Genomic DNA, 13,798 nt, shown 5'->3' with positions numbered 1-13,798 from the left:
TTTCAGTGCTCTGAGCTGTCCTGTCCAGACAAAGTCCTTCTTCTTTACATTCCTAAGTCATTGGAAATTCAACACCACTCCATGTAAGGCGTGCAAAACATCTAGCTTTTAAACACAGCCCTGGATGCAGTTACCTGGTCCTTGGGTTTCTCCACTGCCAGGATAAGTGGAAGGCTGATTTTCCTTGAGGAACCTGCCTGAAAAACCAAAACCAAGATTGGTTTGCAGCTTGCCAGGTTCCAGCAATAGCAGAGGACATGTACACAAGTCCTTGTTGCATACTCCCAAAGCTCCTCTCATCATCATCTCCCTGTGCTGACCTCGGCCAGGGCAGAACAGAACAACCTGCAAGCTCCAGGCAAGCACAGAGAAATGTACTGGAAGATGCAGAGATTATTTTCATGTCTCACAAGAAATCACTTGTCTGCAGCTGTTTCTTTCGTGCTATATTTTCATTTCAGCTGGTGCCACTTGCATTTTAGAGCTTCATAGTTTAAAATAAATTTAGTTAAAAATTTATTAACTGGTCTCGCTTCTATTTCTAGTTACCCTCCAAAATCATGTTAGGGAGCTGCAGCCAAAAAAGCTGTACATGAATCTCAAAGCCAGATCTCATTTATAAGGTTGAGTCCATCTCTACAGGAAATCAAACCCTGGCACTCCGTAACTCTTGATCTAGAGGCAGGTTTTGAGCCGTGAGATGCAGAGACTTTGGATTCAGTTTTACCTCTCCCTAAGAGGCTGGATGGAAAAGCTGTGTTCAGGAAATGTTGATTGGTTTGTCTTCCTCTCCTGTTACACCAATTCCCAGAGCTCTCTCCCAGGATCTCCACTCACTGTTTCAGATGCTGTGCACTACACTAAATATTACAGTTTTCTTTTGCAAAACAATTAAGATTTATGATTGCCTTGCTGATCAGGAACAGCAGGAGATACCTCTGCTGACAAAATCAACCTTCCAACCATAATTATTCATATCTAATTACACTGCCAAATGAGGCCCAAATAAACCAGGTTCTTCTGTGGGAGGTGAAATCAAGCCAGAGGAAAGTGCAAGCTTCCTTGTTATCCCAACCATGCAAAACCACTCATTTTCTTTCCCTCAAAATATGCACACACAGTTCCTGCAGAAATAGAGGGAGAGGCTTTCTCAATGACTTAAAAAAAAAAAAAAAAGGCTAAGAATGATTAATAAGATCCTGAGAAGAAATGAAAGCAAGACTGGGAATGATTCCCTATCCCAAAGTACCTTGCTAATGGAGTTTGGAGTCTGTGGTGTCTCATCCTTCAGTGACGATGGGCTGTTTCCTTCCACATCTTTTCCTGCAACAAAAAAACGTGATTCAAAACCAGCAAAATTCTGTGCAAAACCATGGCTCATCACTGCCTTAGAAGGGTTACTGCTATCAGCACACGAGGGAACTTATCAAGAGCAAGCACACCATGATGCCAGAGAGGGATCATGTAGAATTTGAAATAGCCTCGATCCTCATGCTTGGGTAAAAAAACTGCTCAAAAGTAAGGTCTCAAAACATCATGGAAAACCAGCATGATGGTTGCAAAGTCCAGCATTTGAAGGCTGGAAAAAAAACAGAAATAAGGTTGCTTATGCATCTTTAATCAGCTCCCTTCTGTGTTCACATTATGATGCAGTCTTTAATTACATTACCACAGTCTGTTCTTTCCTTACATACCCCATGCCTTGTTCAGTGCAAATAAAAAATGCAATTCAGTTAATAAGCAGCTATTCAATCCTCCTTGGTCAGTATCTGGCAACTATACACTGATGCACTTGATAGCATGCTTTGTTGGACAAATAATAACCATGATCACAAAATGTTACAGAAGACAGAAGAGTATCTAGGCATAATTAGTAAAACAAAATTAAAAAACCCCAACACACTTGCAGAAGATCAATGTCTTCTGACCAAATTATTTGTTAAAAGAAGAAATATTTTAAATTTATGAGTAGCAAATGAGTACTATGACATTTTCCAATCATTGTAGAAATATATACTCACTACCCAAATCCCTAAACTTGCATACATTATATACTGGCATGAGTGTATGTAGTCCTAGTCCAAGCAATAAAATGTAATGATAAATACTGTTCTCTTGGCCAAATGTAATCATGGCCTTAGAGTAAAAGAAAGCATAGAGCTTCTATTAAAAAAAAAAAAGCCAAAAAATAGAATCTGATGAGACTAGATTTTTAGTGCCAAGACAGTCATTGTTAACCAATTACAATGTCATTTTCTTCTCAGAATCACTGGCAATCAGAGCTTCAGAATACAGGATGCAGTAAAGAACTACCAAGACAGGGAAACACAGTCCATTTGTAGCACACTGGGAACTGTTGAAAATGTTTCTAACACTGTGTGGGCCAGCCTTGGAAACACCACCAAACCCAAAACTGGCAAGGGAAAACCCCGATTCTCCCAAAGTCAGCAGAAACTATCATAAATGTGTCAGAACCATAACTTCTCCTGGAATTATCAGAGCAGCCTTTTAAGAAGCCAAGCACTGTTAGGAAAGTCAGCCACAGAAGCCCATGCTGACACAGGAGGCCTGGGAGAAGAGGGACAGTACGTGTGCTGCTTGTTTAGGGGAGTGGAGGAAGGACCCACCCACACACACAGGAAAGTGATGCCACAACACAGGACCCATATCTCAACCTACTTTCTTAGCTGCCACTCCTGCCCTGGAAACCCTGAGCCCTAGATAATGCACTCAGAATCCTGATGTTTGTGGGCAGGAGAAAATTTAAAAAAAAAAAACCCAAAAAACAACACCTGTGGCCAGAGATTTGACAGTGCCTTTGTGCTACCATGACAAGTGGAATGGCCATAAGCACTGCTGTGCATGGATTAGAGCCTGGATCTCCATACTTTTTCTTTCTCTCATGGCATTTTCATCTCTATAACCCCCATTCCCCCTAGAAGAGGAAGAGGAGGATGGAAAAAAACCTCATAAAGCCATGTAGCTGCTGCATTTGAAGAGTTTTTTCTGCACATGTATGGGAAAATAACATATGCTCTAAAAGTTCAAGTAAAGTTAATGGGAATCAGCTGCTGCCTGCTCCAAGGGAATGGTGTCTATTAGCACAACAGAATTCACATCCATTCTTTATTATATCTCATTTCTTAAAGAAAGCTTAACTCCAGCCTTGTAGCTGTACAAAAAGCCTGGATGTGAGACATTTCTGCCTTATCTCAGTAATGCATTTAAAAGGATTGGCACCTGACAATGTGATTTTCCCTGTTCCTGAGGTTCTGGACAATCCTGCTCACAGAGCATTATGGGAAAAAAAGGAACATGCAACTGTCCATTCTTACTGTATCATTTACAAGGCTTCATTAGGTATGTTCATGAAGCAGCACCTACTAGTTTCTTATGCCAAATGCATTAAGTCTATTGGGAATTGTGAGGAAAAGGTTGTTTCTCAGAGGAGAGAATCCCTCATCTTTCCTGTCTGTCTCAAGCAACCCTGCTGCAGCCATGCAGAAGGAGAGGGCCAGTCCTTGTTTGAAAAGCAAACTTCACAGGAACGACGTAGATGTTTCTCAAAAACCCACACACACACCATTGGGTGCAGAGAAAGCTCAAAAGCGAGAGTCTCACCCAGAGCACAACAGACACAGCCACCTCGAGAAAATAAATAAGAAACCACAAAAAAACATAAGAGGAGCTAAACAAGAACTGGCTATAGAAGGTGAAACACTTATCTCCCTGATAGGAAAACATAATGCCCACAACAGAAAGAGAGATTAACATCAAAATTTAAAGTGCTGGTTGCCACACGAGCACACAAAGAAGGGTCCTCCACAAAGCAGCCCAAAAATTTTGCACCAAATAACAAAAACCATTTTGGGAAGAGAATCAGTAGTGCTTATGGAAACAGTTTCATCACACTGAGAAGAAAACTGCCAACACTCCACTAGCCACAACACTAGTCTTGTGGCTAGAGAGAAGAATTACTGATACTTTCTTTTTATCCATTATTGTCATGCACAGGGGATCTAAAAATTTAGTTCCTTTTCAGAACAGCAACCATTCCTTTTCTTTTATTTTTTGCTGGGCATCAATCCTACAGGTGCATTTGCCTTTCCCCTTTATAAAAAATGATACAGCAAGCATGACTGATAAACTCCAAGAGGAAATACAAGCTCTCATGTGTGACAAAGCTATTGCAAATAAAATCAATTTTTGCTGTAAGTATCAGCCATGTAACCCAATGTGAACACCTGAAATGTATTTCTGTGTATCCTTCACAGGAAAATTCTCATATTCACAAAAGTACATCTCTTAGGATGCAGATAAGCCAATCTGAATTTTTATTTAAAGACTCTGTGTGATCTTGCAGCCTAATCAAAAAGAGAGATTCTGTAAAAATTCTTATACCAATGAATTTCCTTTCCTCTGAAACAGAAAATAAAGAAAGGTTCTCTCTCCTCATGGCTAAGTGAAAGACAGACATGAACAAGGAACAAGAATTCATGTCCCTCTGTTTTGTGAGCTCCCTATAAAAAGAAAGTATCATACTCAATTTTCTCTCAGTTACAAGAATCATTAGCACTTTTGTACACAAGCAAAAAGCAAGAAGTCCAAAGTGCTATTTCAGATAGTGCCCTCTGCATTTCCCATATGTTTCCTTTAAAAAAAATTCTTATGCTGAATTGCATCTCCTCAGTGTAGCTCTCCTGAGGTGTAAAGTCTGTCACTCCTTTCTCTCTGAAATATTTGTTTGCACATCTTCATTGCTGGAGGGTGAATCCTAAGTGATGGTGCAGTGAGAGCTGCAGCTCCAGCCCATCACAACCCACTGAATTCCAGACAGGAAATCACTGGGCTTTGCTGCCCACTGCACCCACTCAGCACAACCAGGCCGGTGCTCACGTAAGGGAAACCTGCTGGGCTCAGGCAGCAATACACAGACCACTGGAAAAGCCTCAAGAACTGAAAGCTCACGTAAAACAACAGAGAAAAACAGAGAGCAGAGAAATATGGGATGCAGCTTATGGACACAGAGCTGTGGCTTATCTATGGTGATAGATTGATGCGATGGTTTTCAGGGCAGTTAGGACTTGGTGAAGGGAAGGAGAAATGTGGACTCCATTTCAGAAGGCTGGTTTATTTTATTATGATATATATTACATTAAAAATACCACACTAAAACTATACTACAAAGAACAGAGAGAAAGATTCATCAGAAGGTGAGACAGGAATAGAAAGGAATGAATAACAAAGTTCTGTGACTCCCAGAGAGTCCGGGAGCTGCTGCCCCCTTGATTGGTCAGCAAGTAGAAACATCCCACATCAACCACTCAAGAAAGCACCTGCTGCATTCCACAGTAGCAGATCTCAAATTGTTTACACTTGAAGCTGAGGCCCTTCAGCTTCTCAGGAGAAGAAAATCCTAACAAAGGGATTTTCATAAAATATCATAACTACATTAGATTGTTCAGAGGAACAGGAGAAAACGGGGAGAAGCACACAAGGCTCAGAGGAAAACAAGGCAGAAGCAGCAGCAAAGGAGTGAAAGCAGAGCCTGCCATAGGAAATGGCAGCTGAACATGAAGAATAACAGGTCCTTTTTGCAGGAAATATGAGGAAAACAAAGGGACAAGGCAGCTCCATAGGGACAGGAAAAGAAATTAAATGAGTAAAAGAGGAGTAAGGGTAGACAAAACCCCAGACTGCCTGCAAGAAATGCCTTGACGGAAGGAGTAAATTCTGTTTGTTTAAAAGAGATATTCTCTCCTTTACAAATCCTTTAGCCTGTGCTCTTCCTTTGCAATACTGAGGGCTACAGCCCTCACTGGCTCTGGTGGCTTCCTGGGAGAACTGTGCAGCGGAACAGAAGATCCATCGTGGCTGAAGGCACTTGTTCTGCTGAGCCCAGCAAAAGCTGCCAGCAGGGATCAAGGAGCAGTCAGGTGATGGGGGAAGCTGAGGAAGAGAAAAATTCTTCCAGCCACCTCCTCCACACTGAAACCTTCAACTTTCCCTGGTTTCTAAAATATTGCAGCACTGAAATATAACTGTGAAGGAGTCAGTAACTTTTTTAGCATTGAAAATGCTGGTAAGGACTGAAGAAAGAACTGGGCAAACTCTAAGATATGGTTCTCCATCACCTCAAACAAGCAAATACAAGCTGGAAAATGTGCCCTTCAGCTCCCAAGGATAGCAGAAGTGAACTATTTATTTGCCACACGTTTGTACAGACTGTACTTATGGGCAGTCAGCTGTTCAGAAGTCCCTCCAGGTTTGAAATGTATGAGATTTTAGGTGTCCCATTTTAAATTGTTTTCAATTTGATTACTGAAAGGTTGTTGAAGCTTCCAGCTGCCTCAGTGACAGCCAGGATTAGTCAGCACTGCTGAAAATAGGCTCCCCACCGCCTTACAGCAGACACTCACAAACAAAATACCTGCAAGATCATGGGCCCTGGAAACCTTTGCACTCAAAGACAATTAGCTCAAGAAACCCAGACCTGGTTCTGGGCTACATCTGCAAAGCCAGAGTCTGTTGGGCGCTACATCTGTATGAGCACTGAAACCTTTTGACAGATGCTGTGTTCCTTCTCCAGATATCAGTGTTTTGAGACCTCACCGGTGCTGTGAGATTTGACTATTTACAACTGACATGGCAGCTGCAGATGACAGCTCTACAAACTTGTGACTGCCCCCTGAAGCACTTGTTCACAGACTGGAACAGAAGCATTGTCTGCAGACTGCAATCAAGGGAAGACTTCAATGTTTACTGTGAGCAACAAATTCTGAAACAATAAAATGAGCTCTTTTTCCTTCAAAAAAGGTGCTAGGAAATTCAAAGCTAAAAAAAAAAAAATGTAAAGAGAATGCTTAAAGCTAGTCTGCCATTCATTGCAACCTGCCAAGATTCCTGGTACTTGTAGTGCTTGTAGATATTTACAGAACATTACCCACAAAAATTTTGCTCTTGTGATATTTATCCTCGGCTCTAAATCTGAACAGGGAATCCTGCCATTAAACATCTGCAAATGGGGACAGTAAATTTTAAGCAAGTGCAACGCTTAGGGTGAAACACATCAAGTGACTTGTAGTGGATGTGCCTGAAAACATTATAGGAATTTTTAAAATGTAAGGCCATGCAGCACTCAATCAGTTACAAACCCCATTTCTCATGCCCTCCATTCCCACTTAATGCCACGGCAATGAAAAATAGCAGCATCATGGAAGCAGCACTGTCTGGGATCCAGTACCGCTGTGTTGCAGCAGCTTCTCTCACTTTCTCTTTCCCATTCTTGTTTCTCTGGCAGCATGCCGAGATATCTACCTGCAGTCAAGCACCTGAGGCATGCTGCTTTCTGCACTGACACCCCAGACACCAACCTGGGCTGAGGGGGTAGATGTCGTTGTCGGTCCCAAAGAACAGATTGCGCGTCAGCTTGCGAGGGTCGACCTTCTGAGGGGTGGACGAGGCCGGACAAAGGGAGAACCTGCGACGAAGAAAGTTCTCCTCCTTCATGGCATGAGCTGTGGGGGTTTTCTGAAAAAGAAAGATTGATTACAGTTAATTTCAAGACACAGGAAATCAAAGTCTTCACACCTAGATGGCTCCGCTGCTTCAGAGCCACCTAATCCCATGCAGTGTGACAGATCTTTTTATAGCGTGCCAGAAGGCCATGCAGGGGAAAAAAACTGTATTAGTTTGAAGCTACAATTACTGATTTGCTGACTCTCAGTATTTGTAAACTGTAGGGTAGCAGGCCACTGCTCCTCAGCGAATCCAGGCAGTGTAACATCTTCCTGCCTGCAAGGATCTATCAGGATAATAGCTACTCACTAGGTCCATTCAGTGCCTAACATTCAGTACACAGTGCCCAAAACTATTTTTTTTAAGGCTTTTGAGTCTCATAAATGCAACTCCATAGGTGTCTGCAGAGTTACACCATCTCCACACAAATCAACATTAATCTGAGCTGCATGGAGGAAGACCAGCTGCACTGGCTGCAGGGAACAGCAAGAGATCACACCAGTCACTCCCACCCTTATTTCCTTATTTTCCCACCCTTATTACAGCACATATAAATTATTTTGGTTTTTTAAAATGGCATTAAGATCAGCCTTGCAGTTTATTCAGTAAGAGACCCATTGCTGCTCCATGGCATTTGTGTCCCCAAAAGCCTCCCTGCACCCCTGTACTGGTGGTACTTTGCTCTTTACCACCACTTGGCTAATGCATTAGACCATCCTGGCTGGAATTAAAGGGCTTTTTTATACCCATTCAACAAGCAGTTCTTTCTTACCCTTTACAGACAGATATTATGACTGTTTCCTACCCAAGTTACAGGCTTTATTCTGTCCCCATGTGCAGCCAGAGGCAGGGCTCTGGATAGCAGTAAGAAGTGTTAACCCAACCTTTGGGTGAGCATCCCTCACCACAGGGTCTGCTGCTTCCCTGGTGGACAGTTACTGAGGTAAGGAAAACCTTTTAAGGATAGTACACATTTCCTGAAAAGCATCTCCAAGTTTTCCCATCTTTTTACTGGGAAAACAAAGAATAAAAGGTTGCCCATAGTCACAGTGCAGTTTGGAAGGGCAGGACCTACGTGCTCCTAAGGTGACCTTCATGGCACAGGGGGGAAATGGGCTGATAATAGGCTAGAAGACCCTGCCCTACCCTTCCTGCTCCCAGGACAACCCCTGTGCTTCTGCTGCCCAAATGCCCCAATTTCAAGGGGAACCTTCAACAGCCTCTTGGAGCTCAGCCTTCACAGCCAAGACACCACATTAGGGGATGCCATGAATGTATCCCAGAGTGAGGAACTCCCATCCTGTGTTTTATCTGAGCTCTCTACCTCCTCCTTCCCTGCCAATCCCAGTAGACGACAGGTCCAATGTTTCAGGTTTTGCAATTTTTAAAAATTTATTTGCCCAGCAGGCAACATCAGCTTTATAAATTAACTGCTGTATAGAAGGCAAGAGGGAGTCTGCTCCTTCTTTCCTGCAAGAGAAGGCCTCATGCCCAAGAGCTTAATTTGATCTAAACCAGGCTGGACTCCAGCAATGCGTATGGGTTGCCAAAACCACTCTGAGCAGCAGGTCTTTCTGAACCCAGCTCACCATGGGATGTGTGAGACACCAGGCTCTGTAACACCCAACAACAGCCTGACGGGCAGCAGGTGGGGCTAGCCCAAAAACGGGACCCCCAGGCTATGCAGCTGCCATTTGAAGGGGATATGTGTCCCCTGTGGGGCCTGCATCACCTGCAGAGGATGGGACAAGGTCTGCGCAGTGATTGCCAAGAACTCCAAAAGCCCTGTGTGCCAGCATGGCCTCCAGCATGAAGTGGGGTAAGACAGCACACACTCAGCAGCAGAACTTCACCACAACCCCTTCACACAGCTCTTGGTGAAAGGCTTTCTGTTTGAGCTCCAGGACATGCACACTGCACGGGGCTGCCAGGGTGCCAAGGTGCCAGCCTTGCCTGGCACCCCATGCAGGGCCGTGTTTCAGGCCAATGATGTGTGATGGCAGCCAGGTGAAATGAGGTGGCTGCAGCTTTCCCCTTGCTGCTGCCCTGCCTCCTGCCAATTCAATGGGCCAGGAAACTGTTCTGCAAACATATCCAGGCTCTAAAAGTCCCCAGGCTGCCACTGTGGCCAACAGCATCTCTGAGGCAGCAGGTAACACAGCTAACTTAGCAATGTAAATAAACCTCTGTTTGCTGACTGCATACAGCTGGGGGGAGGGAGAGATGCAAAACTTGACTGCTACCTTTAAAAAAAGAAAGGAGAGAGGGGAGGAAAACACAGCCAGCTACGTGTCTGAAAGCAAAGTATTTAAAAATAATCCAGGTCTAAATAGCTGGGTTTGGAATGCTAACAGTGAGCTATTTTTTGTCTCTGTTCCCAGAAAGGCAGTCTCAACTCTCTACCTCTAGAACTGCTCGTAAGTGGCTCAGAACAAAAGCAGATGAGTGGGATATTTTCCCCAAAAAGCAAGGACCTGGTGAGGCTGTGCCAATCATGCAGGAAGGAGTTCAGAAATCCCAGGCCCACCCAGTGGAAGCAGGCTGGAGAACACGTTACAAACATAAAACATCCATCCATCAGCTCTTACACCTTGACAAGGCAACAAGAAAGGCTGTGGCCATCATCATTTGTCAGCAATACCACGAGCTGTGTCAGTGAAGAACTGCCAGCCAGCTCACACTGATGGCAGCAGCAAAACCCCAAAACACAATTTTTTTTTAACTGTTGCTCTATTTACTATGCAGAGAGACCAATACACTGATGTTTTGTTCACTTGCTATTTCCCACTATTTAACCACAGGATAATTATCAGAATTACTGTGCTGATGCTCTCTCATTCCCACTGTTATTTAAGCCACCAGCTTGATGGCACAAAAAAATTGGGATGCCTTGTTCAACTGGGAACAGCCAGTAACAAAGGAAAAAGACTTTTCTCAGTTCTGGCTCTTCTATTACATACCTACATACAAACTTGGGCAGCAGCTCACACAGATCTATTTGAGTAAGTTTCTCTTAACTGGTGCTTTTTGGTAGAAGACCCCCAGTGACTGAAGCTCCCTGAGCAGCAGCAGCAGAGATATGTCTGTCTGTCAGTCACACACACACAACCATGCAACACACCATGCCACCACGGTGTTTTCTGGCTTGTTTTTCAAAGATACCTACATAAGATATATTTGACCCTCATCCAGACAGGCTCTTACGTAGCGCAAAAATCACAAAGCCAGACTTTTTTTTTCTGTTGTATTTTGGGTTTTCTTAATACATCAGACACTTTTTTCCTTGTCTGGAGAAAATGTAGTTTGCATTATTAAGATTCTACAATAAACCTAAAATGTTTTGTTTGGTTTTCAAAAGACACACACATCACTCTGTGTGTCTGCATCTGTATTCACCCTGTTTCATCCTCCCTCCCAACCCCTTTAGTACCATTTGAAAATGTCATGGAACTCCAGCAGACATTAGAAAATTTGAAAATATTAGTTCCATAAAAGTTGCATCTTCTTAAAAGATCATGGCTAAAGAAAGGAGGGAAACTGTAAAGATGTTCTCTGAACCCAGCTATTACCAAATATCAGTGAATCCAACATAAGCCACAAATCCATAAGAAACTGAGTCCTCATTAGCTCACTTACTCAGAGAACAACTTCCTTTATCTGTCCATAAAGATCTGACTGCTCAAGCTGGCTTCAAATAACAAAAAGCTCATGAGAGCTATAGGGGAAGATGAACAGTAGATGCCAGGGAAAATTTTCCAAAGGAGTGTAACAGGAAAGTGGTAGGTGTGTTCATGGCTTTTTACAAGAGGACTCTTTAGACATGCAAATAATCTAGAAAACACACAAAAATTCAGTGCTGGTGAAGTATCTGGTAAGAAATAAGCAACAACAGAAGATGGGCTTTCAGACATGAGTGATTTAGAACCTCAGATCTTTCATGGTTGATTTGAAGACAACATTGCTGTTCTGAAACCCAAATCTACTTCTAAATCAGTATCTTGGAGATTGCTTCAGGATATGGCAGATGCTTCTGGGAAACCAGTTCTGTGGGGGCTCATGGAATAGAGAGAAGGTAAAGATCAAAATTAGGCCAGAATTGCAGAAGGCCAAAAATTGTGATTCTGTTGTCAAGCCACTTACATAACACAAGGCAGGAAATATCACCCACTGCTACAGCATTCCCTCCCAATCCAGCAGATGAGATGAAGAATTGTCCTAGGAAGACAACATGTCTTAATTTGAAGATGCCAACTAGTGAAGAATCCATATACTCACTTAGGAAAATAACCTCAGAATGAAAAACCTTCATTCTAGCTCCTGCATTAATTTACTTGGTTGGTAGTGTTGGTAGATTAAAGTACCCTGAAGTTTGCAGCTCAGGTAATTTCTGTCCATCCATTCTGTGCTCTTGATCATAAAAATGAAGGAAAGGTAGTACAGAGAGTATTGACAGAGCCACTAAACACAGTCCTTTTCAGGATTGCTCCTTTTGTGTTGACAGCTCTCTAAGCAGTAATGGGCTATTAAATATGAGCTGTTCACCAGAGCTTAAAAAGGAATAAATAATTCAGCAGGAAGAAATAAATTTCTTACTAACCCTATCTTTGAGACCTCTTTATCTTTTAAAAATGCAAAATACAGCAGAAGAGAAGTCTATGGAAAACCCCCATGAAGCACAGCACAAATGAAAGTAGTGAACTTAACGGGGTGCAACAGCACAGTGGGACTTTCCTTCCCAGGCAGCTTCAGGAACAGCCAATGAAGAGCAACGGGGCAAGAATAAAAGTTACTTTATCAGCAAACCTCGTGGCTGCTATTAAAGCAAATGAGAACTGCCAGTGCTCTCCTCTTCTGGGACTGGACCCATTTTGGATGAAGCAGTGACTACAACAACTAAAGATGATCACTGTTGGTGCAGAGATGCCTTTCACACACACCTACTCTGCATCCTGGGCCTTTTGTGCTTGCTGGGAAGATAGTGGAAGCTTTCACCATCAGGCTTGAAGCTTCTGGGAAAGGAATTTTCCTGGCTCCTTCAAATTTTTGAAGTTCCTGATATATAATTACCACACAGCTAAACACAGTGCAGATATTACACTGTCCATACCCTCTTCAAACTTGTGGGTAGGTTGGTTTGCTTATTCTCATTTCCAGCATTTTAAAATAGATTGGAAATATGTACTTCTCTATAAATAGTTAATTAGGGGTTTTATATAGTCAAGAAGGCTGTGCTAGTTAGAGGGGGTTCTTAATTATTCAAAGCTTGTTTCCAACAACCTTCTCTTTTTCTGGTCACTAAGTATTTCCCAGAAATTAAATTAAATCGTATTTTGTATTCAAAGCAGTCATTCACTCCAAAACCTGCATCAATAGGGAAAATTAGATCTAAAGATACTGACATTTCCTGATCCAATTAACCCTGAGGAGGTAAAAATTTCATGAATGAAATGAGAAGGAAAATTGTTAGCAGATACATATCTAGTGATTACAGTTCTAAGTATTAATAAGGAAAAACAGCAGCACAGATCCTCAATAAGGGTAAATTATTAGTTCAGTAGTGTGGTGGTGATTTACAACAGCTGAAGAACCACAATCAATTCAGGAAGTCTGTGAAATCTGTTTTTGAAAGCTATTCCTAAAAATGCCTATTAATAAGATAGATAATTGGACCACCATGCCCCTAGTAACAGTTAAACAAAACCTGATACAGTGCAAGGTGACTGTGCAGGCAATGTTTTTCTCTACCTAATTCATGTTTGTTGATTAGAGAAATGGCAAAACACACATTTTGCAGCTGACACAGAATGTTTTGGGCTCTTGGGCTCTTAGCTGGAACCTGAAGCAATGGAGCTTCTGAGCAGGTGTCAGCTATTCTCCATTCCCTTAATTATTTAGGGTCAGCTATTTCTCTGTGGTGCAGGCAAGAGAACCTTTCCTCACCAGTGGTACTGCAGGAGTGCTCCGATTTTATGCATTGCCATATCCTCTGCTGCATGCCACACTACTCAGCTTGACAATCAGCCCAGGCTAGAAAATCAAGTAAAGCAGGTTGCTGAAGACACCCATCTGCAACCAAGGGATGGGCTTTGTTAAGGTTATATGTAACAGATTTCTCTCAGCTGCTTTGGCAAGCTCAGGAGCATGGCTAGTTTGTCCCTACAATCTAAGTCAAAGCCCACATGTCCTGCAGAGTCCTTAGAGCTGCCTCCCTTGTGCTGTTTTTGTGGAAGTTGCCTGCCACAGCCACCCCAGCAATGTTCCCTTGCTTTCTCTGAGAACA

At 42.7% G+C, this 13,798-nt stretch overlaps 1 protein-coding gene across 8 annotated transcripts in view; it reads right to left on the bottom strand.

Annotated features, from left to right (window-relative positions):
* The window catches only part of OSBPL5 (oxysterol binding protein like 5), a 173,945-nt gene that overhangs the window by 53,970 nt on the left and 106,177 nt on the right, over window positions 1-13,798 (bottom strand). For 7 of the 8 annotated variants that reach the window (XM_038139070.1, XM_038139072.1, XM_038139069.1 and 4 more), the window contains exons 2-4: window positions 7,374-7,530; window positions 1,250-1,323; window positions 135-197 (exon numbers count right to left, since the gene is read on the bottom strand). In XM_038139070.1, coding sequence (XP_037994998.1) covers window positions 135-197; window positions 1,250-1,323; window positions 7,374-7,530 — 294 coding nt within the window. Of the gene's footprint in view, window positions 1-134; window positions 198-1,249; window positions 1,324-7,373; window positions 7,531-13,798 lie in introns of those variants that run through there. The other variant, XM_038139067.1, reaches the window with a different exon arrangement.

This window comes from Motacilla alba, chromosome 5 (assembly GCF_015832195.1).
Source record: "Motacilla alba alba isolate MOTALB_02 chromosome 5, Motacilla_alba_V1.0_pri, whole genome shotgun sequence".
NCBI classification, from domain to species: Eukaryota; Metazoa; Chordata; class Aves; order Passeriformes; family Motacillidae; genus Motacilla; species Motacilla alba.
The sequence above is the reverse complement of the archived record's forward strand: the minus strand, read 5'-3'. Positions and strand labels throughout refer to the sequence as shown.